At 47.6% G+C, this 26,672-nt stretch overlaps 1 protein-coding gene across 2 annotated transcripts; it reads right to left on the bottom strand.

Annotated features, from left to right (window-relative positions):
• Window positions 1-325: 325 nt before the first annotated feature.
• THNSL2 (threonine synthase like 2) lies at window positions 326-25,919 on the bottom strand. 2 transcript variants are annotated; one of them, XM_020889485.2, is made up of 9 exons: window positions 25,755-25,919; window positions 23,754-23,988; window positions 21,274-21,468; window positions 20,069-20,221; window positions 16,604-16,834; window positions 12,896-13,044; window positions 12,672-12,797; window positions 9,681-9,832; window positions 326-9,170 (listed from the first exon to the last, which is right to left on the bottom strand). In XM_020889485.2, exons 1-9 carry the CDS (start codon window positions 25,857-25,859, stop codon window positions 8,945-8,947), a joined length of 1,572 nt encoding a protein of 523 aa, XP_020745144.2. In that variant the 5' UTR covers window positions 25,860-25,919; the 3' UTR covers window positions 326-8,944. The 2 variants fall into 2 exon arrangements, with proteins under 2 accessions (XP_020745144.2, XP_020745145.2); XM_020889486.2 differs by lacking the exon at window positions 21,274-21,468 and having other exon boundaries at window positions 25,755-25,918.
• Window positions 25,920-26,672: the final 753 nt, after the last annotated feature.

Below are 26,672 nucleotides of genomic sequence, written 5' to 3' on the forward strand. Positions count from 1 at the left end.
ATACAATTTATCCTTGTTGTGTATCTGTTTTATACACAGTAGTTTGTATCTCTTAATCCATACCCCTAATTTTTCCCTCTGCCTTCCCACTCCCCTCTGGTAACCACTTGCTCGTTCTCTGTGTGTGTGATTCTGTTTGTTTGGCATATACATTCATTTGTATCAGTTTTTAGATTCCACATGCAAGTAATATCAAAGAGTAAATATTCTTGCTGTTTAAGAATTCTTGATCAGTAGTATATTTGTGTATGTGATGTCATTTGATAATTTTTAAGACATTTTTGCACCATCTGTCCAGCCACCTTCAAAGTAAGTCAACACATAATTTTACTGTCTGCATTTGTACCTTTATTTACAGTTGCAAGCAACAAAATCACAATTATCACAAACCAGTAAGGAGAGGCAAACAGATGTAAAGGTTATATGACATCACAACGGACTGTGCTTGGGATGTGTCCCCATGTGTAATATACAAAAAGCAATGGAAGTTATTTCACCTCAAAAGGGAGGTAAATACACTAAACGAGTGACAACAATCATGTCTAAGGAGTGCAGTGCCCCCGTCACAGGACACCAGAAATTTGAGTGCAGTACATAAGAGATCACATACATCAATGGGATTACTTTGAATTTTATTGATTTTGTTTGTAGATTTGTTCTCGTTTAATTGGAATGTTTATTTCTGTTTCTCGTTGTATGGGCATTATCAGCACAACAGGTTCATAGGTAGTTTTACCTTTGTATATGTTTTAGTAGCATGATTACAAAAGAAAAACCATGTAAGACAATATTGGGAATACATGTGATACACACAAACACATATTTAACTTTCAAAAGAGGGAGCTCCCAATATTAAATTTGAAAAGCAATGAGCTAAAAATAAAAATCTCTGGGGCCCATCACCCCTCTGACCTTCAGGGGCTCTAATTTCTAGAGAACAAAGTCAAACCTGCATGCCTGTGGGGTGTGCGGTGGGACTGGGGCTGGGTGGGGAGATGTCAGTCATCTTCGGAAGGAGAGAGGCTTTGGGTGTGTTCTGCTGCCCTCTGCTGGCCAGGTGAATAATCGGCTGGGCTCATTCCAGACTTGGAGAAGAATTTGGAGGGCTCTTTAGTCCAGAGATGGCGAAGGTCAGGGAAACCTGGCGTGCTGCAGTCCATGAGGTGGCAAACAGTTGGACGCGACTTAGCAACTGAACAACAAATTGGTCCAGAGGTTGAGGGGCACAGGGGAAGGGGGAGAGAATGCAGCTCGAAAGGACCTGCATTTTCAGGAGCGTTGCCCAGAGCTGGGTCTTGACTGTTCTGAACGCTCAAGACCTAAATTGCGTGGGTTGTACAAGTTAGCGCTGTCCCTGCCTCGGGATGAGGTCTGGCTCGGGGATGGTGGAAGACTGTGATCCCGGAAACTGAGGAGACCAGGGGGACGCTGGAGAGCTTGCGCTCAGTAGATCCTCCTAGCGGCCAAATCAAGGAGACTCCAGGGGCTTCATCCTGACAGGACCGCCCAGAGCCCTGCCTCAGTTCTTAGCTCTGTACACTCCACAGGACCTTGGCCTTGGGGACTTAGGTTCTGCTCATTCATTTGGTGGGAAGGAGGTCCCCTCCCCAAGGAGCAAGTACACAGATTCTTTCGCTACAACAGGAGGTCCCTCACCTTCCTGTAATAGATCTCTGTGATGGCTGAGGCTTCGCAAGTGGTGCAGTGGTAAAGATCTGCCTGCCAATGCAGGAGACTCAAAAGATGCAGGTTCGATCCCTGGATTGGGAAGAGCCCCTAGAGTTGGAAATGGTAACCCGCTCCAGTATTCTTGCCTGGGAAATTCCATGGACAGAGGAGCCTGGTAGGCTACAGTCCATGGGGTTGCAAAGAGTCAGATATGACTGAACAGGCAGGTACTTTGATGGCTAAACCATTGAGGAGAAGGAGATAGTCCTGAGTCTAGGAGCATCAAACCCTTGGAGACCCAGCCCAGCCTTCTTCATCCCACCCCAGTCTCTCCAGTTTAGTCATCTTTCCTCCTCTGGGCCCTGCAGTGCCCCTGGCTGTTCTGTTCTACACTGAGTATGAAGCTCTATTCAGGGAAGGCTAGGAGTAGAGGCCAGGTCCTGGCTTATGGGGTACTTGACAGCAGCCCTTAAGGAATGTTTTAGTAATTGGGGAGCAGGCCCTAAACCAATCGCTGCGACACAGGTCAGGGCAGGTGGAGGAGGAGGCCGCAGGAGGACTCCTGGTCTCCTGCACTGCAGAACCAGTAACCAGACTTCACAGCCTTAGGACAGCCCCTGGGGGCTCCCACAAACTTTACCTTTCTCCATAAGTTGACCCCTGCCCCATCTTTTCCTACCTTTTCTCTCTCCGCAGCAATTGTTAGGAAGCCAGCACGCTGGCCCTCAGCATTTGCCAAGCGGGCACCTGGGAGATGCCCAGGTTGTGGAATATTATTCTTTCATTAACTGATGGGTAGGGCCTAAAAGAGAATTCTGGGAAGATGCTTTCTTGGGCAAAGGCCGTGAGCAGGACAGAGAAGGGGGCCCTCTCCTCTTTCTAGGAAGCCAGTGGTCCAGCCCTTCCTGTGCTGCTTACCCTTTGTTTATTTGGGGACACAGAAAACTCAGCAAAAGCTCCCTGACTTCATCCATCTGAGTCTTTCCAGTGGGAGCCACTAGGCTGGGCCTCCTGGCCAGCAGCTGACAATCCCACCGAATGATTCTCACCTCCCTCTGGTCCCACGACCACAGCCACTCCACTCAGCAGACACCAGCTCCAGGCATCCCCAGGAGGAACCCAGCTCCAAGCTGGAGCCTGAGCCAGAGGAGAGCTCCCTGCAAAGGCGCTGGCTCTGTGCACCACCACCACCACCACCCCTTCCAGATGGCCCTTCTTCTAGTGGTGTGCTTTCTTCTCTTCTCCTCCACCCTCAGACGTGGCCCTCACCCCATTATCCCACAGGCTCTGATTTGAAGTGAACATGGGAGCCATCAGGCCCAGAGCTCCTCTCCTGATCTAGCTCTAAGGTTAAGCTCACAGACCTTGCACTCAGCCTCACATCTTTCCTCTAGGACTCAGTGACTGGGTGGCCTTAGGCAAATTACTTAACCTCTCTGAGCTTCATTTCCTCATCTCTAGAATGGAGCACATACTTTCTCATTCAGTCCTTGTCAGGACTGAAGGGGCCAGTGTCTGAAACATGCTTTACAAGAGGCTGAGCCCACCACAAAATGAAAAGATGCTTGCTCCTTGGAAGAAAAGTTATGACAAACCTAGACAGCATATTAAAAAGCAGAGACACCACTTTGCCAACAAAGGTTCGTATAGTCAAAGCTATGGTTTTTCCAGTGGTGAAAGTTGGATGTGAGAGTTGGATCATGAAGGCTGAGAACCGAAGAATTGATGCTTTTGAACTGTAGTGTTGGAGAAGACTCTTGAGGGTCCCTTGGACTGCAAGGAGATCAAACCAGTCCATCCTAAAGGAAATCAACCCTGAATAGTCATTGGAAGGACAGATGCTAAAACAGAAGCTCCAATACTTTGGCCGCCTGATGCAAAGAGCTGACTCATAGGAAAAGACCCTGATGCTGGGAAAGACTGAAGGCAAAAGAAGAAGCGGGTGGCAGGGGATGAGATGATTAGATAGCATCACCAACTCAATGGACATGAATTTGAGCAAACACCAGTAGATAGTGGAGGACAGAGAAGCCTGGAGGGCTACAGTTCATGGGGTCTCAAAGAGTTGGACATGACTTAGCAACGGAACAACAACAGCCCATTATGAGTGCTCAAGAGAGGGAATCATCCCAATCATCTTCATCACTGCAAACTAACAAGACTTGTTAATGGCCCAGCAGAGCCCCTACTGACATTCAGTCTCCCATTGATGCTCGCAGAGACCGTGCTGGGCACGCTGATCAAGGCTGAACAATTCTAACACTGTACCCAGAGCTGTGCCAACTCCATAGGGCCACAAGGGAAATTTATTCTCCAGGAAGAGGCAAGAGAAAACAAATTTGGGAAGCAACTAGTAAAAAACACAAGACAGCTTAGAAGTACTAAACTGTTCAGGGCAGACTAAACTATGTTAATAAGAAGAAGCATTTTTATGGCATTTTCACATTTACCTAGCTATTGGAAATGCATGATCTTATGTAATTCTCAAAATAAACCAGCAAGGTAAGTGTTATAATTAGTAGATGAGGAAACTGAGACTCAGGGAGACGAAACGGCCCATGTGTGGTCACACTGCCAGTTAGTGGATGACACAGAAGGACAGCTTCATCCTGCTTCTAACTTCTTTGGTAACAGGATCCTTGCTTTTGCCATTGAGGGGGATGCATTGTATGTAAGTATGATTATGTATATGTAGGTATGTGTCTGTGAGCCTTTGTATGTGTTCACAAGGGTAGATGTTTCTTCAGACCTCATCTCACTCCTATCCTTTCCTCCAATCAGCCCCAGAATATGGCCAGAATATCCTAAAGTTCATGTTTCATGCTATTTGTGCAGTGTCCAGTGGCTTTCTTCTGGGTCCCCTTTCATAGACATATGGTGACCTCTCAGTGCTGGACAGGTCTCCAAACCATCCAGAAGGTGAGGGGTTTTGTGACCCCATGAAGTGACTAAGCATGCATGCACATATTATTTAGGGCTTCCCAGGCTGGGTCAGCAGAGAAGGCAATGGGACCCCACTCCAGTACTCTTGCCTGGACAATCCTATGGATGGAGGAGCCTGGTAGGCTGCAGTCCGTGGGGTCTCGAAGAGTCGGACACGACTGAGCGACTTCACTTTTACTTTTCACTTTCATGCACTGGAGAAGGAAATGGCAACCAACTCCAGTGCTCTTGTCTGGAGAATCCCAGGGATGGCAGAGCCTGGTGGGCTGCCGTCTATGGGGTCCCACAGAGTCGGACATGACTGAAGCGACTTAGCAGCAGCAGTGGCAGTAGGGTGGGTCAGAGGTAAAGAATCCACCTGCCCTTGCAGGAGACACAGGTTTAATCCCTGGCTCAGGCAGATCCCCTGGAGGAGGGCATGGCAACCAGCTCCAGTGTTCTTACTTGGAGAATCTCATAGACAGAGGAGCCTAGCAGGCTACAGCCCATAGGATCACACAGAGTCAAACACGACTGAAGCAACCTGGCATGCACATGTGACCCCCAACACTGCCCTGAGGGCCTCAGAAATATGGCAGCAGAGAATAAGGAACCACTGTCTCTGGCCACACGCAGCAGGTCCTGGGTGCCGGGGCGGGGGTGGGGTGGGGGGTGCTGCAGGCAGAGACCTGGGAAACAGGTTTGCAGAAGCTTGTAACAGGCCTCCTGGAGCAGTACGGCTGTGCTGCTCCCATATAAGAGAGGGTGGAAGAGGACCCAGCAGAAGGGCCACGGTCTGGGGCAGGATGGAGAATGGCAGACCAGAGCAGAAATGTGACTAGCTCCTTATGATCTGGGGAGATGAAAAATGCACTCTGAACTTGAAGTCACATGGGGCTCAAGTCCCACCCCTCTGCTTCCTCTTGGTGCCATCCTGACAAGTTACTTCAGCTCTAAAACCTAGTTGATAGTAACATGCATTTCACAACTTGCCATCAGGATTAAATTAGCTGATTTGATGAAATATCACCTGGTGTACAGTAGGTCCTTTCAGGGCTGCATTATGACTTTGGTGGGCCCCGGGCACTTTTGCTTTGATTGGGCAAAAATATTAAAATATTTTTGTACTACTGTGTTGGTATAAACATGAATACAATCCAAGCCAGATTATATTCATTTGTTTCCTTTTGTGTGCTGTGCTTAGTCATTCAGTCATGTCCAATTCTTTGTGACCCCCGTGGACTGTAGCCCGCCAGGTTCCTCTGTCTATGGGGATCCTCCAGGCAAGAATACTGGAGTGGGTTGCCATGCACTCCTCAGCTTTTAAAAGAAATTAAAATATCTTCATGGGCCTCTTAAATATCTCATGACCTTGAAGTATCAGGCCTGTCATGCCTGATGGATAAATGGGTTCAGGGGGCTTCATCATGTTTGCTCTTTAAGTGTCTCAGAAGCTGTTAAGTGCTGAGGCTGTAAGGGTCATGGTCATTCTTTTAGGAGGCTCCCCCATCCTCTTGTGTGTCTAGCATTCCTGCTCTCTGTGCACTGAGGGTCATGCTTCAATGTCAAGTTTTTTAGTAAGAGGGTGCCCTCTGGCCTCTCCCTTCAAGCCCCTGGACACCACGGAGATGCAGGCCTGGAAGTTCTGATGTGGGGTGACAGGCAGAGATCAGCCTGGGCGACCAGGAGCTCCTGTAGACCTCAGGGCGAAGGAAGGCAGCTTTTTAACTTTTAATCTTATATCGGATTATAGCTGACTAACAATGTTGTGACAGTTTCAGCTGGACAGCAAAAGGACTATACAAGTATTCATTCTCCCCCGAACTCCCCTCCCATCCAGGCTGCCACATAACAGTGAGCAGAGTTTCCTGTGCTATACAGCAGGACCGTGTTGGTTATCCACTTTAAATACAGCAGCGCGTACATGTCCATCCCAAACCCCCCTTAACTATGGGGAGAAGACAGCTGTGGTGGTTAGATGGCCACTGGGTCCTTTCATAGCAGCCCTGAGTAGTTCCAACAGTGCCCTCCAGTGGTCAAAATCTCTCCACACTGCCTCACCTGCCATCCAAAGGGGCTCCCAGGGTCCAGGATCTGAGGGTTGTATTGATATTGGAGTCTTTGTGTTTGTCTAACCCCCTCCCTAAATCCACACGAGAGTTGAACCCAAAATATAAGTAAATCCACAACTATCTGTGGTGTGTTAATGTACACACAAAGCCAAGGTTAAGCTCTAGATCACTGCTGTCTCTAGAAATACACTGGGAGCCACAAGGGCAAGCCCCATATAAAACTTTAAATGTCCTTAGAAAAAGAAAAGGAAAAAGATGGAATTAATTTGATATTATATCTTATTTAACCTAATACATAAAAACACCATCCTTTCAACAGATCATTGATATAAAATTACTAATGAGATAATTTAGATTTTTTTCATTAGATGTCTTTGAAATCCAACATGTAATTTACACTTGTGGTACATCTCAATCAGAACACTGAATCTTCTTGAAAAAGGACACATGTATAACTGAATTACTTTGCTGTACAGCTGAAACTAACACAATATTAATCAACTATACTCCAAAATGAAGTATTTTATGTACTTCAAAATTTTATAGCTGAAAAAGCAGATCCACATTACCTGCATTTTTTCAGTCATACTTAAAAGTTTTCCAATAACTGAATCAAGTAAGAAATTTTGACATTTAAATGTAAATTATTAAAAAATTTTAAATTCAGTTCAGACTATTCACATTGCGAGGACTCAACAGATGTTTGGTGGTTCCTGAATTGGGCAGTGTAGGCTAGATCATAAAAACAGTAGCAGGAAGAAAGCATGCCCTTGTGGAAACAAAGCATATCTCCCTGTGGAAGACAATTACTTATAAACTTAAAGCCCTTGGCCAAGGTTTCCTGAAATTAGAGGGTGGAAACTTACGTGGGGGCATTTGTAAGAACTGAAGACACCCCACCCATGTCCACAGGTTTGCTGTGCTCTAGGGTGGGGGCTGTGACTTTGCATTTTGGGGAAACTCAAGGACCACACTTTGAAAGTCATTACACAGTATCTGGTAGATGTGCAAACACAGGGGAGCTATGTCCCTGTTCCTGCCAGTTCCAGAATGCATCAGGCACAGTGTTCAACCAGGACTACCAAAGACAGGCCCACAGGCAATCCACTGGAGAACGGGGAGAAGAGATAAATATAAGTGCTGTTATTTCTTCGTGTCTATTTTAGCACACAGTTTGTGTAGTTTATATATATATATGTGTGTGTGTCTTTTTTTTTTTTTTTTTGCCACACCATATGGCATGTGGAACTTCCCCAACCAGGGATCGAACCTGTGCCTCTGCATCAGAAACATGGAGTCTTAACCACTGGACCACCAGGGAAATTATACATAGTTTAGTACACATATGTTGGGCTTCCCTAGTGGCTCAGATAGTAAGAATCCGCCTGCCAGTGTAGGAGACGCAGGTTCCACCCCTGGGCTGGGAGGATCCCTTGGAGAAGGAAATGGCAACCCAGTCCAGTATTCTTGCCTAGAGAATCCCACAGACAGAGGAGCCTGAAAGGCTACAGTCCATGGGGTTGCAAAGAGTGGGACACAACTTATCTACTAAACAACAACAAAGCCTCTGACAAGGCAGGTCAAGGCCTCTGGATCTGGTTTGGGGATGAGATAAACTAAGACTCAAGCCAGACCTGTGCTAACAGAGTCAGCGGTCCCCACCTGCATAGGTTTCAGGGCCTGGGGTCCAAAATCTTGGAGCCAAAGTTGACCCTGAGCCCCAGGCTTTCCTTTTTTAAATTTTTATTTATTCATGTGTGTATTTACTTATTCTTATTGCTTTGCTCGGACTTTCTCTAGTTGCTTCAAGCAGGGGCTACTCTTCCTCGCAGTACACAGGCTTCTCATTGTGGTGGTTGCTCCTGTTGTGGAGCACAGGCTCCAGGCACGCAGGCTCAGTAGTTGTGGCGCAGGGGTTTTGTTGCTCCCTGGCACGTGGGATCTTCCTGGACCAGGGATCAAACTGGTGTCCCCTGCATTGGGAGGCATATTCTCATCCACTGAAACTTTCAGAGGCAGCAGCTATGCTCCTGCACTGTCCGGCGGTGAGTGCATCCCCAGCCACATCTACAAGAGCCCTCCCCACCTCCCAGGGGATCAGATGCAACACCAGGTGATGACAGCTCAGAGCATCCTGGGAACAGAGCACAGACCCCCCCACCCCTAGAGCAGCCCCCTGAGAACCTCCTGCTCAGACTCTTAATGGGGAGAAGGTGCACCAGGCAGCTCACAGGGGACACCTCCCGGGGTCCAAGGCCTAAAGGAAGCCATCTCCAGCGGGGCTATGCCGGGAGATTCTGGAAGCGCCCCTGCCACTGCTGGCTCAGGTCCTCTATCGTGTCCCGGAGCATCTGAGTCCAGTCATCGCCCTTCCGCATTGGGGTGCACCGTGTCTCCTTGTGCTCCAGGGCGAGGATCTCTGCCGGGGTGTCCAGGGTCAGCCTGGCAGCCCGCACGGCCTCCGGGAACTTGGCTGCAGAGGCCGGAGCCAGACAACAGCGAGGAGGGCTGGGGGGACAGGGGGAGGTGAAAACAGGGGGTGGAAGACAACAGATAGTGGGGCAGGTACCGGAGGAAGGTGAGGAGGGAGAAGAAGGAACAGGGGAAGGTTAGAGGTAGGGTGGAGACAGAGAGGAAAAGAAACATGTTTGGTCCCTTGAATTCATCTCTGCAATGACTCTGCTAGCCAGCTGCTCCTCCTTTTTGGAGTTCCAGCTCCCTCTTCTGGGATCACAGTCTCAGGACACACCTTCACTCAGCACCCACTATGCTCATAAAACCTATCTGTGGGACTTCCCTGCTGGATCAGTGGTTGAGACTCTGTGCTTCTACTGCAGAGGGCCTGGGTTCGATCCCTAGTCAGGGAACGAAGATCTCACATGCCATGTGGGGCACCCCCCCTCCCAAAAAAAAGCAAGCTGTTCACCTTCCTGTCCCCCCTGCTTGGGGAAGAGGATGGGCCCAGAGAGGTCCGAACGGGTGCCCCCTCCCGGAAACTCAGGCGCCCACCACCAGTACCTGGGCTGCTGCCTGTCCACCTGCTGGTAATGGCAGCTCACGGCCACGGCCGAGTGAGGACACACCAAGTACTCGTTCTCCTGCCAGCAGCGGCCCATCGTCTGGATGATGGCCTCGTCCGACACTGACTGAGAAGTTACTGCCTCCGCAAGCTGAGGGGAGTAGGGAAAAGGTGACGAGAAACCCACCACCCAATGCAACCATCTGGATACACATCAGAAACTCAGACTGAATGGCTCAGATTCAGCTCAGAGAAAAAGCTAGTTTCCCATGTTTCCCAGCTGTAAACAGATTCACTCAAGTTAGAGGAAGGACACGTTTGAGTTTCAGATCAACACATTGAGTTAGAATTCGGCTCTGAATCAGCAAAAGAGCACATATGCTTGTTCAACCACCAAAGGAAACACAGGCTAAGGGCACTCAAGCATTCCTAGTGCTTTGCTGTTAATGCGCCCCCTCCCTGTAGGTGTGGGAATAGCTTCCCATCAGTTTCCACCCAGATCTCCCGCTTTGCTTTAGGAAAATTGCCCACTATCCTCAGAAAGAGGAAGACTCCCTTTGCAGTGCTCCCTCGGTGTAGATGGTTTATTTGATCATTCTCTGAAAATGCACTGCATGTGCCAAAAACCATGAATATAATCAACGTCAATCAATCAAGACCATGTTGCTGCTGTTTAGTTGCTAAGTCCTGTCTGACTCTTTGTGACCCCATGGACTGTAGCCCGCCAGGCTCCTCAAGTCCATGGGATTTCCCAGGCAAGAATACTGGAGTGGGTTGCCATTCCCTTCTCCAGGGGATCTACCCAACCCAGGGATCGAACCCATGTCTCCTGCATTGGCAGGTGGATTCTTTACCACTGAGCCACCTGGGAAGCCCAATAGAAACCACAGGTTATTATAAATTGTTTAGAAATCTTCCTGACCCATTATGGTTCACAGCAGACAATGAGTGTTTTATTTATATTTGTATCTCTAGCACCAAGCACTGTTCCTGGCTTATGGTCGATAAGTAACAAGAATGAATGAATGAACAAATGAATGAATGTTGTTTCAGCAGATGGAGTAACTTCTACATGTACAGCCAGAGAGAGAATGAAGAACTAGGGGATATGGTGTCTGTCTTCACATAGCATCTCATGTGCAGGAGGAGAAGGAATATCAAAACAAACCGTTAAATAAGCTGAACGTTAGGTGTATTATGGTCTTCATAGTCGTGTTCCCACCAAATTTATATATTAAAGCCCTAATCCCAATATGATGGTATTTGTAGGTGAGGCTTTGGGGACGTAATCAGGTCATAAGGGTGGAGCCTCCATGAATGGAATTAGTATCTTTATTAGTGTCTCATATTCCCCCATATGAGGATACAAGAAGGAGGCCTACTACCACCCAGAAGGGGACTCTCACCAGAATCCAACCATGCTGGCACCTTGACCTCGGTCCTCCAGTCCCTGGAACTGTGAGAAATACATTTGTATTGTTTATAAGTCACCAGTCTGTGGTACTTTGTTATAGCAGTCCAAACTGATTAAAACAGGTTGCATCAAAGAAGCATAGGGAGACTTCCCTGGTAGTCCAATGGTTAAGACTCCTGGATTCCATTGCAGTGTAGGGGCAGGGTTGATCGCTGGTGGGGAACCACAGGCCATGGCCAAAAAAAAGAGAGGAAAAGAAGCATAGATTCCAGGAGACAAATTCCACACCAGTCTGTATGAGTGACTGAGTCCACAGAACTGTATCTAGTTCTGGGAACAACTCTTTAAGATGGACATTAACCACTCAAAATTACACCATGTAAGGGACAGCTAAAGGAACCAGGAAGGCTTAGCAGGTAAAGGAAGATTCTCTTCAAGTATGGGAATCAGCTCACCAGTATACAAGCTAGAAAGAACAGATTCTGGCTTAACATAAAGAACTTTGTAACAACTATAGCTGATGTGAGGTAGTGAGGTCCTTGTTGTTGGGGGTATACACAGTCTGGATGACCAGTTGGTAGGAATGTGGTAGAGAAAATTAAAGTCAAATTCAATATATGAATTCCTTTTTTGATATTAAATAAGTTTCCATCACCAGGTTACATTAAAATAAAAGCAATCCCTCCCTAGAGGGCTTCCTAGCTGTTCAGACAGTAAAGCATCCGCCTGCAATGCAGGAGACCCAGGTTCGATCCCTAGGTTGGGAAGATCCCCTGGAGACAGAAATGACAACCCACTCCGGTATTCCTGCCTGGAGAGTCCCATGGACAGAGAAGCCTGGAGGGCTACAGTCCATGGGGTCGCAAAGAGTCAGACACAACTGAGCTACTGAGCCCTAGACTCCTAACCATCTAGGAGACAAAATTTATCCTTATTCTTTATTTTTTTAATTTAATTTTTTGGCAGTGCTGTGACTTGCAGGATCTTAGTTCCCTGACCAGGGATCAAACTTGGGTCCCCTGCAGTGGAAGCACAGAGCCCCAACCACTGGACTGCCAAGAAACTCCCTCTCCTTTATTTTTTTTAAAAAAGTTAATTGAACAATAGTATCTGCACATACTGGATGGGAAAAGTGGCTTCCAGTTGTTATTATTGGAAATCAACAACAATAATGAATAAAATAATGATAGTTAATATATTAAGCCCTATACTGCTAGGCAGTATACAAAGTGCTTGATGGACTAAAATCTTCAACAATGCCATGAGGCAGGTATTCTCATGATTCCCATTTTACAAATGAGGAGATTGAGGCACAGAGTTTAAGAAACTAATCCAAGGTCTCATCACTGGCTGGGAGTTATATGCATCTAACTCTAAACCAATAACCTCTTAACCAACCACCTCTCCCCATTCAAAAAATAAATCCTCATAAACTGACTGCAGAAGTGTGAGGCTCATAGCAGGTACTCAAAAAAACACCCAAGCATCTCCTTTCCTTGAAAAGATTTTCAAACCCCAGGTCTGGTCTCGTGGCTGTACCCTTTCCTTTCTCCATGGTGTGTGAGTGGTAACTGACCTTGCTGTGTAGCTCCTTGGGGAGATCCACACTTTTTGTCCTTTCAAACTGCTCCATGAGGGCTCTTATCACCTGGCTGTCAGAGCCAGATAGCAGCCAGAAGATCCTCTCCATGTTGTAGGGAACCTGAGCAGAGAGGCAGGGTCCCAGGGGTCATGCTGACCTCAGCCCTTGTCCACCTCCACCCAACCAACACGTGGGGCAGACCTGCAGACACATCCCACCTGAATGTCCATGGCTGACGCCAAGGTTGGTTTGACCGCTTCGGACAGAGAGAAGTCTCCCCATTGGACGGTCCTGTGGATGATGTCATTGCTGTTCACTGCCACGACCAGGTGAATGGGCAGCCCCATCTTCTGAGCGATGCACCCAGCTTATGAGAGGAGAACAATGGTTTCTTAGACACGACAGCAAAATCACAGACAACAAAAGAAAAAATAGATGAATTGAACATCATCAAAATTAAGAAATTTTGTGCTTTTTGAAGCTTTTGTGCTTCAAAGGACACTATCAATATATCACTACCAATTTATCACTATAAAAAGACTACCCACAGAATAGGAAAAGCCATTTGCAAATCGTATATCTAATAAGAGACTTGAGCCGAGAATATATCAAGAACTCTTACAACTCAACAATAAAAATACAAATAATCCAATTAAAAAATAGGCAAAGGACTTGTGTAGACATTTCTCCAAGAAAGATATACAAATGGCCAATGTACACATGAAAAGATACTCAACATCATTGACGCTGTTGTTTAGTCACTAAGTGGAATCCAACTCTTTTGCAACATCTGTAACCCACCAGGCTCCTTTGTCCATGGGATTTTTCAGGTGAGAATACTGGTGTGGGGTGCCATTTCCTCCTCCAGGGATCTTTCTGACCCAGAGATTGGCAGGTGGATTCTTTACCACTGAGCCACCAGGGACACCCACTCAACATCATTAATCATCAGGAAAACACAAACCAAAATCACAATGATACAGCACTTCATACCCACTAGGATAGTTAGAATCAAAAAACAAGTTTTTGTCAGGATGTGGAGAAATTGGAACTGCCAGACACTGTTAGTGGGAATGTAAAATAGTGCACCCACTTTGGAAATCTGTCCAGCAATTCCTCAAAAAGTTAAGCACAGTCCAGTAAGACCCAGAAATCCACTCCTAGTTTGTATATACTTAGGATGACTGAGAACAGATCCACACAAAAACATACACACAAATGTTCATAGCAGCATTATTCATAACTAAAAAACCGAAGCAACCCAAATGTCCATTAACTCTTAAATGTATAAACAAAATGTGATACATCTATACAATAAAATAGTATTCAGCCATAAAAAGGAATAAAGTACTAACACGTGCTACAATATGGACGAACCTTGAAAATGATATCCTAAGTGAAAGGAAGCTAGACATAAAAGGCCACATACTAAATGATTCCATTTACATAAAATGTCCAGAATAGGAAAATCTATGGAGATGAAATAGATTAGTGACTGCCTAAAGGTGGGAGAGATGAGGGAATGACTGCTTAATGGAAACAGGGCTTCCTCTTAGGGTGATAAAAATGCTCTAAAACATTATGGTGATGGTTGCATAAATCTGTGTGCACTAAAAATTATTAAGCTGAATACTTTAAATGGGTGATTGTATGGTATGTGAATCATAGAGCAATAAAGCTGCTACCAAAAAAAAAAGGAGGAAAGAGTAGGAGGGGGTTACTGTGCCCTGATGCTGTTCTCCATGCCAAACCCTGCCCCCACCAGGTACTGACACACACCATTTGCAGAAGAGAAAACGGAGGTTCTGAGAAGTTGAAAGACCCACACAAAGCCTGCTTTGGGCTTCCCTGGTGGCTCAGATGGTAAAGAATCTGCCTGTAATTCGAGAGACCCAGGTTCAATCCATGGGTCGGGACGATCCCCTGGAGAAGGGAATGGCAAGCCATTCCAGTATTCTTGCCTGGAGAATCCCACGGACAGAAGAGTCTGAAGGGCTACAGCCTATGGGGTCGCGAAGAGTCGGACACAACTGAGCTACTAATACTTTCACTTTCAGAGCCTGCTAAGCGGCAGAGTGAGGATGTGAACTTAGAGGTCTGTCTAAGTCTGGAGCACACGCTGAGTCCCCAGACCAAGAACCAGCGCTTTCAGGCTGAGTCTCCTGGAAAGGGGCTGAGGGAGGACAGGGAAGCAGCCACTGTCCACCCTAACAGCAGCTCCTGTTTGCATCAAACAAATAAGGAATGCCTCAGCCCGAGAGATGGAGAGCCCAGAAAGGTAACGTAGTTTAGGAAGGTTCCTATTTCCATGAATAGTTTATCTCTGTGAGTATGTAAAAGGAGTTAGGGATACCCACACCACCCAATGTCACTCAATTTTGCAAAGCATTTTCACAGTCTTATTTCATGGGATCCTCAGTAAATGCCATGATATCCTTGTATGACAGGGGAACAATGGAGGCTTAGGAGGTCCACGGGCTTAAAGTCGAGCAGCTAGCTCCTGATGGACCAGGGCTAGATCGGAGATCCCTCTGCAAACGTTGCTTTTGTGCCAAGCACTGTGGCAGATACAGGGCACAGGCAGGTGGTACCATTCCCTGGGGAGTGATGCAAATGGGAAGTGTGGTGGGCTTCACTCCATGGACGGGTAAGAAGGCTAAGCCATCCTTATCTAACAGCCAACTCATTTTTTCCATCCCTGTGTTAGCTGAAGTCAGAAAGACTCCTGGGCACTAAGATGCTTTCATAGTCTCACCTAAGCCAAACTGGGCACCCATCAGAAGCGATGCCACTAACAGAACCATCAGAAAAAAGTTCACGTCCATCAAGAGGCAGCCTCACAAGCTCAAGAGGGCGAAGACTTTGAAGCCAGCTTGCCTGGGCTGCCATCCTGGCCCTGGGACTGACCAGTGCATAACCAAGGACAGGCTGTCCAAGGAGTTCTCTGTGCCACAGCCTCCTCACTGTAAAATGAAAGTATCAGTATCGTGCCCCTCAGGCCCATGTGAGGATTAAATGGATATGAGGGAAGCATTAAGAGCACTGCCTGATACATAGTCAGTGCTTGATCAAAGTTCCTATAATTATTACAGGAAACGATTTTCATGCCACGCAGCTTTATAGCACTCGACCTTCACAAAGTTCACACACACACAGAATCTAATTTGCGCCTCACGTTCGTCCTGAGAGATATGATAAGCGGTCCAATCTCCCTTTGATAGCCGAGGAGCTGAACCTAAGAGACAGCCGTTCAGCTAGTAAAGGACAGAACTGGAGCCAGAAGCCCAAGTCCAGGACTCTTTCCACATCACACGGTCTCCGAGGAGAACACGCCGTGCCAAGCGAGCCCTTACCCTCAGAGCAGGGAGCTGGCCAGGGCTGGGAGGAAAGTCCACGTTCCTGGCAGAGGGCTCTGCCATCCGGGAACGGCAGCTGGACCTTCACCTCATCTCCCCACACTCTGCTGAGCGACACATCAGATCAGGCGGCTGAGCACGCTGGGGTTAACCCGTTGCTCTCCCCACTGTGGCAAGAGGCCGGGATGTCCTCCCAGGAAGTCAGGGGAACACTTTCTGGAAGGTTCTTTTGTATAGTTCCCCGTCACCTAGGACCCAACCTGGGCTTCCGTGGTGGCTCAGTGATAAAGAATCCTCCTCCCAATGCAGAAGACCGAGGTACGATCCCTGGATCAAGAAGATCCCCAGGAGAAGGAAATGGCAACCCACTCCAGTATTCTTGCCTGGGAAACCCCATGGACAGAGGAGCCTGGTGGGCTACAGTCCTTGGGGTTGCAAAATGTTGAACATGACTAAGTGACTAAACAATAACAAAGGACCCAACCCAGGTTATAGCCAAAGGGTGGCTGGGAGGACAAAGACCATGGGCATTTTTCTGGAAAGCCCATTTCCGTCCAGGGGTCTCCTCACCTGCAAGGTTACCAGCAGCCCCCGTTGGCACAACCACCTCCACGGCGGGGAGGGGGTGCATGTCTAAGGATGGCGCACACTGGAAATAAGCGAAGAAGTGGTGGGCTATTTGCACGAGGACCCGGGACCAGTTGATTGAATTCAGACTCATCAGGTTGTGCTTCTTGACAAAGGCCACATCAGCAAACACCGTCTTGATGGGCTCATCCAGCTCATCACTGTTACCCTCCACTGTCAGGGGAGAGAGGAGAAGTTGCTGTCAGGAGCACGGAGAACCCCCAGATGGTCAGCATGTACCCACAAGGCCTTTCAGACTCAGCCCATCCCACTGGGACCTTCACTCAACCCGTGGCTCAATACCACTCAACCTGTGGCTTACCAATGTTTCTACCATTATCTAAAATTAGATATTAAATGTCAACTTTCTGGGACACTGGGGGAAGAATTCCTCTTTGCAGCCCATGCCCTCTTCCCCAGGCTCTGGGAACAAGGACAGGAGAGTTTATCAGGTGGTAAGATGGTGAGAGGCTGAGCTTTACTCCATGGTTCTCCATCAGGGGCTGAGGGGAAAGAGCTGCTCTTTCTGTGGGGTCTGCCCTTGTTCCCTCATTTAGATCAAAGGGTGGAGGTTCTGCCCTTGGCGCCTACGTGGCAGGGAAGCTGGCACGGGCAGGATTCTCCTTAAGCTGGGTGTGTGTGCACTTTAATTTATGGATGAATTATTGGGTAATTGCTGGGCAAATCAGCGCCTAGTCCAAGTTGCACCCCTCAACCCAATCCAGCCAGCAATCAAGCCAACATTAACCTCTTATCTAAAACCTGGGTCTATTTCTCCATTGAATCCACACTTGGAGGCTGGAGGGGAATAAGATTACTGGGGGTAAATGCCAGAGTAAGAATGGAGGTTACCATTCATTTCCCCTTTCATCATGGAGTAGCACTGAGACTGCAGGACTAACTCCAGATCCATGTTACAAGGGGGATATTTGCTGGGGTTCAAGGAAAAGATTCACTGCTTTCAAGAGACAGCCACAGGAAGAGAGACCTGGTTACCTTCAGTAACCATCATGAACCACAAAAAGCTTGAGAATTGGGGAAGATGGAACCAAGATTACTTGGCTCCCAGAAGGCAGTGAAACAACCAGTCAGAAGCCCGTTCCATTTCTAGACTTACAAGTACATGAGGTGGAAAATATTCCTTTTCAAGTCAGTCTGCCTGTTACTTCCAGGCAAAAACATCCCAGATAATATATAACTAGCATTGGCTGATTATTCTGTGCTTAAGAAGAATCAAGTATATAATGTACAATGGATATTAATGACTTCAGAAAACAAAAGTGTCTAAGACACAACAATCCAAGTGACCCCTCTCTGCTCCCTGAGCTCCCTAGTCCAGGGGAAAACACACACTCACTGCTAGCTCCCGAACTAATGCATCCTCCTGGAAACCAAATCAGAAGACTCCAGAAAGGAAAGGAAGAACTTGAACTGTATTGTTGTGAAATAAAAACTAATTTAGGCACACTTATGACATACTGTATTCATCACCATCCACATGTCTGCCACATTTTTCTAATGTGCACCGTTTTCCAACTCATGATCAGGAATGATGCTTCCATACATGCCCTTAGATAAAAGACTTTCAACATCTGTATACAAGGAGAGAAGGATGCAGGTCCAGAACAGAGGCACAAAAAGCTATTTTCTGATCTGATTCTAGGGGCAAAGACAGTTGCAGATCCATAAATAGTAATTCTGGTGCTTAGAGTTTAACAAAAACCCTTAGGAACCTGAATCTTGTGCGTTAAAACCTTGCCATGACTGCAGGAAAATGTAGCCAGATGCTCTGCTCAGTCACATCCAAATCTTTTTCGACCCCATGGACTGCAGCCAGCCAGACTCCTCTATCTGTGGAATTTTCCAGGCAAGAATGCTGGACCGGGGTGCTGTTTCCTACTCCAGTGGATCTTCCTGACCCAGGGACCAAACCCACATCCCTTGTATCTCCTGCACTGGCAGGTGGATTCTTTACCACTAGCACCACCTGAGAAGCCCAATATGTGGCCAGATATAGGCAATGAATCACCAAGGTTAATTCTGCCAACACTTGCTTTAGCTATAAACTTTTCACTGGAATGTATATGGGTTTGCTAAAGAATAGAGTAGGAGAGGCTTTTTGTTTGCTCTTGAACAAACAGACAAAGAATACTCATGCTACTCCCCTGGGTAACGGTTGTTTTCACTGTGTTTTTGGTCCTTGACAAAACTGGTGCTATATAAAACATCACCTATGGGATTATAACAGGAGGCCAGGTCAGCTATAGAAGGAGGGTTTTCTGTTACCACATTTGTTGTCCTGCCGGGTGAGTGACCGAACCAAGTCAGGCTCCCTAGACAGTTTGCTCTAGGCCACAGTGCACAAAACTTCACCAAGATCTCTATTGCTCATTTTCCTACCCCTTCCTTGGGGCTCCCTGGGGTGCAGTGGGGTGTGACAGGTAGAAATAAACAACAAAAAAGTATACAAGTACGTGTTAGCTGCTCAGTCAGATCCAGCTCTTTGCAACCCCATGGACTGTAGCTGGCCAGGCTCCTCTGTACATGGAATTTTCCAGGCAAGAATACTGGAGTGGGTTGCCATTCCCTTCTGCAGGGGATCTTCCTGACCAAGGGATTGAACCCGGGTCTTCCGCACGGCAGGCAGATTCTTAACTGTCTGAACCACTAGGGAAGTCCACAATAAAAAGTATGGCTCCACTCAAACTCACCCTGCCTTCCTATACTCTTGGGCTTCATAATGATTAAATGCACTCAGAATAGATGGCCAGACATTAAGATTTTTTTGCCTTTCTGCAAGCATAAAATGCTATGATTCATGATGCGGCGCAGGAAGTAGGAGTCACGAGCCACAGGTACCACTGAGTAGCTTCCTATTTTCAATACTTAGACCTGCCTGCTAACCAAATGCATTAGTTGATTCAACACTGAAAGGGAGGGTGTGAGCTGCGAACATGTAACAGCACATTCTCTCAGAGGGCAATGTGTTTTTGCCCTCTGAACTTCAGTGCCCTGGAAAAAAATCCAAGTCATCTGGCTCAGGCTATGGCTCTGGGTGGCTGCCTTGCAGACAGGGCACAAACAGGTTGAATGTGCATGGAGGTAGCATTCTTTGGGGTATAGGTTTAAACCTGCACTTCCTTGGATGTACTGTTTATTAGTAATGGTTTATGCACCAATCACCTCCAATAGTTTCTGAGACTGTATAACCACTAGCCTACTTAGGGCTAAGTCAGGGCATATACCAACCTCAAAATATCACTGATGAAGGAAGGGAAGGAGAGAGAAAGGAGAGGAAGAAGGATGCTCAGCTAGACAATTGATTAGTTTGGTTCCAGTCCATCTCCCAACATAGAGCCACTCAAGGCAGGGCCACGCTACCTCTAGAACCTCAGTCCCAACACTCACCTCCGAACACGTGGACGTTCTCTCTTAGCACTGTTGTCATCTGGAGCTCCTGAATCTTTGTACAGTGACCCTTGGGCAGCAGAACAATGATGTCCACATTTTTTGCCCCCTGAACACTCTCAATGGCAGCACTTCCTGTATCCCCAGAAGTTCCTGGATGGGAAAAAAGAGGAACCCTCCTCTTTAGACAAAGGGAGATGGAAAGAAGTGGGCCCCTAAAGCACAGCTGCCAAGTGAGGGGATACCCTGGAGGGTAGGAACCCAGTACTTAACCTGGGGTCCTTGAACCTCCAAGAGACCCATGGATAGAAATCAAGGCACCTGTGAAGTTGGTACCATATCACCTATGTATTTTATTTATTTAAATTATTATTCTGAGAAGATTCCATAGCCTCCATCAGTCTGTCAAAACGGTCCACAGCACAAGAGAACATTAAGAATCCTGCTCTACAAACTAGGAGGTTGGGATTAACATATATATACACACATTTAAAACAGGACTTCCCTGATGGCTCAGTGGGTAAAGAATCCACCTGCAATGCAAAAAACACAAGAGATACAGGTTTGATTGTTGGGTCGGGAAGATCCCCTGGAGAAGGGAATGGCAACCCACTCCAGTATTCTTGACTGGGAAATCCCATGGACAGAGGAGCCTGGTGGGCTACAGTCCATGGGGTCACAAAGAGTCAGGCACAACTGAGCACTTCACCTATATAAAATAGACAACCACCAAGCACCTAGTGTATATCACAAGGAACTGTACTCAATATTTTGTAATACTGAGAAATCCCATGGACAGAGGAGCCTGATGGGCTAGAGTCCGTGGGGTCGAAGACGAGTCAGACACAACTTAGTGACTAAACAACAACAATAGATACATATAACTGAATCACTGTGCTGCTCCTGCTGCTAAGTCGCTTCAGTTGTCTCCGACTCTGTGCGACCCCATAGACGGCAGCCCACAGGGCTCCTCTGTCCATGGGAGTGTCCAGGCAAGAGTACTGGAGTGGGTTGCCATTGCCTTCTCTAATCACTGTGCTGTATTCCTGAAACTCAGAGCTATTAGAAATCAATTAAAAAAAAAAGTTGCTCTAAAAGAATCAGTAGCACACTCCCCAAGAGACATCAGTGGAGGGCATCCCATGGGCAGACACTGAGCAGTTGGGGTGCTGTGGGGCTCCAGGGCACATGCCCATGATACACACCTACAACCACGGTGATGTGCCTCTTCCTCTTCTGCAGGAAATACTGCAGGAACTGTGCTGCGCAGCACAGGGACATGTCCTTAAACGCATAGGTGACCCCGTGCCACAGCTCCAGCACGTTCAGCCCGTTCCTCAACCTGGACAGATGCACCACCTCTCTGTGGCGGAATCTGCTGAAGGCACAATCAATCAGATCTGCAGGGGGAAGGAAGGGAAATCGTACAGTGAAAATGTCATTCTCTCGTCCTCCTCTAGGACTTCCCAAGTGGTGCTAGTGGTAAGGAATCTGCCTGCAAGTGCAGGAGACGCAAGAAATGTAGGTTCGATCCTTGGGTTGGGAAGATCCCCTGGAGGAGGAAATGGCAACCCACTCCAGTATTCCTGACTGAAAAATCACATGGACAGAGGAGCCTGGTGGGCTAGAGTCCATGGGGTCACAAAGAGTCGGACACGACTGAGCACACACACACACACACACACACACACACACTCCTGTCCTCCAAGTTCATTCTTAGTCTCTTTACACTTTTAAATTTGAATTTTCTATCTTGTTACCAGATAAAAAGACCTGAAATTTTTATCGTAAAAGATACTGTGTATGAATATAATTGTATAATCCTAGGGGGAAAAGTTTGGAAAAACATGAACCAAACTGTTCATGGATTCCTCACGGCGATTCTCCCAGACAGCAGAATTGATGCTGTAAGACTTTCATTTTTTACTTTATAGGTTTCTTCACCATTTGGATTTCTTGTGTGCATGTATTCCAGTAGAGATTTAATTAAGCAATCATGCAACAAACAAATCAAGTATCTCATCTCTTCTAATTTTCCTTCCTAAAGATAGAGAGTTGTTTCTTTGTTTTTGCGTTAATCTCACACCTGTGATGCCAGAAACTTGGGATCCTACCTAAAGCTAAGCCCATCTAGAGTAGCATTTCTCAAACTTTAATTGGCAAACTCGTCACCTGGGATCTTAAAATGCAGGTTTTGGATCAGTAAGCCAGAGGAAGTAATGAGAATTCTAACACATATCCAGGCAATGCCATCAATGCTGGTCACTGAACCACATTTAAAATTTTTTTATTTATTTTTATTACACCCAGAGTAGCTGTGGGTGGGCTACTCTCTAGTTGGGGTGAGTGAGCTAGTCTCTAGTTGCACTAGCAAGCTTCTTATTGCAGTGGCTTCTCTTATTGCAGTGGCTTCTCTTCTTGCAGAGCACGAACTCTAAGTGAGCCGGTCTCAGTAGTTGTGGCACACATGCTTAGTTGCCCTGCAGCATGTGGAATCTTCCTGGACCAGGGATCAAACCTGTGTCCCCTGCACTAGCAGGCATATTCTTTACCACTGGATCACCAGGGAAGTCCCAAACTACATTTTGATTTCTTTTCAGTCTCAAACTCTCACCATTAGGTTATGGATTATATTATACAGTTGGTCCATGGACCAGCAGCACTAGTATCATCTGGACGCTTGATGCATGCATGCTCAGTTGCTCCGTCATATCTGACTCTTTGCAACCCTATGGGCTGTAACCCACCAGGCTCCTCTGTCCATGGAATTTTCCATGCAAGAATACTGGAGTGGGTTGCCATTTTCTCCAGGGAATCTTCCCCACCCAGGAATCAAGAACCCACATCTCTTGAGTCTCCTGCATTGGCAGGAAGATTCTTTACCCCTCTATCACCAGGGAAGCCTGGATGCTTGACAGGAACGCAGAATTCTCAGGCCTGCCCCAGATCTACTGAATCACAATCTGCATTTTAACAAGATTCCTAGGGACAATCTGTGGGCACATAACAGTTTGAAATGAGCTGGTCCAGAACACTCTCAAGGTCCCTTATGGAATTACCATTTGAGGAAATAAACTAGCAATCTGTGGGTCTGGGTGCTTTATATACTGTGCTGTTCTATGTTATGTATGTGCTCTGTTATGCTGTGCTTAGTCGCTCAGTTGAGTCCAACTCTTTGTGACCCCATGGACTGTATGTAGTCTGCCAGGCTCCTCTCTCCATGGGGATTCTCCAGGCAAGAATACTGGAGTGGGTTGCCATTCCCTCCTCCAGGGGATCTTTTCAACCCAGGGATTCAACCCAGGTTTCTTGAATTGCAGGCAGATTCTTTACCATCTAGCCACCAGGGAAGCCCAGGAATGCTGATGTATATGCAAGAAGGAAATATTCAAACATTCAAGCATCTCATTCAAGGTCAGTGGTGCAATCTCTAGTCTTGAAAAGGTTTTTTAAAAACAAATTCTCTGCCGATCACTTTGGCATTCCCCACACTGGGGGTGGGAGTTGGAATGGATGAAACTCTTTGAGGATTTTTCCAATTCTGGGATTTCAGAGTCTGGGAAAAACTCCAAAGTTTGGGAAATACGACTAGGGATCTCCTAGGGGTTAAATGATGGATTTGCAATTCTGGGGGCTGGGCTGGCAGAATAGTGAGGTGGGAAAGTAGAAAGGTAGGGGTGCTCACCATTTAGGTCATCTCTAGGAATGAGCTCAGGTCCAATGAAGAGGCTGCACAGCTCCTTCACTAAGCTGGGGTAGGAGAGCGTGCTCCACTCATGCAGGGTCTCTCTGCCCAGCTGTGGAAGCTCCTCAGGCATGTAGAGGCCCCCGTCTGGAGCATAGCCAGAGAAGAGCGCCCCCTCGAAGTCGATCCGTGGGGCCATCCCCCGTGTGCTGACATACCACATGATCCCGGGGGCCTGCAGAGGGACCAGCCCCAGAGGCACTAAATCTCCGAGCTCAGTACTCCATGGGGCAAAGCCCAAGTACACCCAGCTCCCTCAGCTAACCCCTGGGCCATCACTCATCAGGCATACATGTGTGCTAAGTCACTTCAGTCGTGTCCAACTCTTTTGCAACCCTATGGACTGTAGCCTGCCAGACTCCTCTATTCATGGGATTCTCCAGGCAAGAATATTGGAGTGGGTTGCCATGCCATCCTCCAAGTGATCTTCCCAACCCAAGGATCGAACTTTATGTCTCCTACGTCTCCTGCATTGGCAGGTGGGTTCTTTACCCCTGGCGCTCCCTGGAAAACTGAGAGTCAAATGGTTTGACTTTAACTGTTGTTTAAGCGGTTAAACGTGTTTAACTTTAACCATGGTTTTTCAAGTAGCCATGTAGGTATGTGAGAGTTGAACCATAAAGAAGGCTGAGCGCCAAAGAATTGATGCTTTCGAAGTGAAAGCTGGAGAAGACTCTTGCGAGTCCCTTGGACAGCAAGGAGTTCAAACCAGTCCATCCTAAAGGAAATCAACCCTGAATATTCACTGGGAGGACTGATGCTGAAGCTGAAGTTCCAATACTTTGGCCACCTGATGTGAAGAGACAACTCATTGGAAAAGACCCTGATGCTGGGAAAGATTGAGGGCAGAAGGAGAAGGGGGTAGCAGATGATGAGACGGTTGGATGGCATCACAAACTCAATGGACATGAGTTTGAGCAAGCTCTAGGAGATACAGAAGGACAGGGGAGCCTGGCCTTCTGCAGTCCATGGGGGTTACAAAGAGTCTGAACAGCAACAACAAACCAGATAGAGAAGCCCAGAAGCAGAAGCAGCTACCACAGGACGTGGTGAACTGGTGAAGTTAACCAAGAAAATCAAGCACCTGGGTTGGACTGCTGAACCGGTACTCCAAGCATAATAAGGGGACTAGACTAATGACCTCTGGCGCATGATTGTATATTTTGCCCCTGTGACTCTGCTGGGCCCCATTCCAGGGTGGAAACGGGTCAGAAAATATCCGACCAATAATCTGGATGAAGAGCAAAGGAAACAAGAGATGGCCGCCAGGCAGGGAAACATCTCAAGAAGGGCTCCTCCTCCAGGCCAAGAGATTTTCTGAGCAAGGATGTGGGCAGGGCGGAGACTTAAACCCGGGCGGCCGACCCCTCACGGCTATCCGTGCGCCCCTGGGATGGCGGCCAAGACAGGGCCATGGCAGGCGCCGCCAGCCTCTCCAAAGTCACTGGCACCAGTCCTTCGGCTGGCCTGGCCTTGGGCCAAGGCGTTTTTGATCAGGTCTGCGGGATAAAGTTCCACTCCCAGCCTAGGAAAACCCAACAGGCTTCTTAGTGTCGGGGTTCTCCGAGAATTGCAGAAATCCCGCAAAATTTTCGAAGCGTCGGGGACCCTCAACCCTCCCAGGTTTCCTCCAAGTCGCAGCGCCCGAACTAGAGGCTGAAAAAAAGAGCAAAGGGAGGTTGACCCAGCCACGCTGAAGACAGGGTTTAGCGAAATCGCGAGACGTTTCCGAGCTCAGAAGTCTCGCTACTGATGAGCTCCGAGAGGGCGCCGCGATCGCCGGGAGGCGAGGCGGGGAGGGGACCCGGGGCCCGCGCGCCCGCCGGAGGCTCGGCCGCTGGGACGGCGGCTCGCGAGGGGCGGAACCCCAACCCCCACCCCGGAATCGGCCGGCTGGGCTGGATGGTGCGAGGGCTGCAGGGGCCGGGGCAGCTTGGTTACCCGGTCCCAGGCTCCGGAAGCGGCGGGGCTCGGCCCGGGAGGCGGATCGAGCGCAGCGGGAGTGCCAGGCTCCGGGTCTTGCGGGCGGGACTCGGCGGGCAGCATCCAGGCTTCGGGTCGGAGGATGCGCAGGGCCTCATGGGTAGGGGGCCGAGGGCGGAATAAGCGGAGGAGGGAACGGGAAGGAATGAACACGAGACGGAACCTTGTATTCCACATTTGGCCTTTTTAAAAACCACTTTGCCAAACGTTTTATTCAGCCTCTTAATCGTCACTGCAGCCCTGGAAGTACCGTATCGCCGCATGTTTCAGATTAGAAAACTGAGCGCCAGGTGGAAAGAAGGAAAGCCCTTAGCTTCGCTGGACTTCATGCTTCCCACCTGCAAAAATCTCATGGTTGACGAGCTATTTCTCAAACTAGGGCTAGTGCGTCAGGAATTCAGAATCCACGAGGATTCATGACATCGTTTGGTAGGAAAACACTTTTATTAAGCATAGATCTATTCTAGGGGTTTCCCTATAGCTCAAGGGACTAGATTCGATAGAGTGCCTGATGAACTATGGACGGAGGTTCGTGACATTGTACAGGAGACAGGGAGCAAGACCATTCCCAAGAAAAACAAATGCAAAAAAGCAAAATGGCTGCTTGAGGAGGGCTTACAAATACCTGAGAAAAGAAAAGAAGCCAAAAGCAAAGGAGAAAAGGAAAGATATATCCATTTGAATGCAGAGTTCCAAAGAGTAACAAGAAGAGAGATAAGAAAGCCTTCCTCAGTGATCAGTGCAAAGAAATAGAGGAAAACGATAGAATGGGAAAGACTTAGAGATCTCAAGAAAATTAGAGATACCAAGGGAACATTTCATGCAAAGATGGACTCAATAAAGGACAGACATGGTATGGACCTAACAGAAGCAGGA

This window comes from Odocoileus virginianus, chromosome 2 (genome assembly GCF_023699985.2).
Source record: "Odocoileus virginianus isolate 20LAN1187 ecotype Illinois chromosome 2, Ovbor_1.2, whole genome shotgun sequence".
Lineage (NCBI taxonomy): Eukaryota > Metazoa > Chordata > Mammalia > Artiodactyla > Cervidae > Odocoileus > Odocoileus virginianus.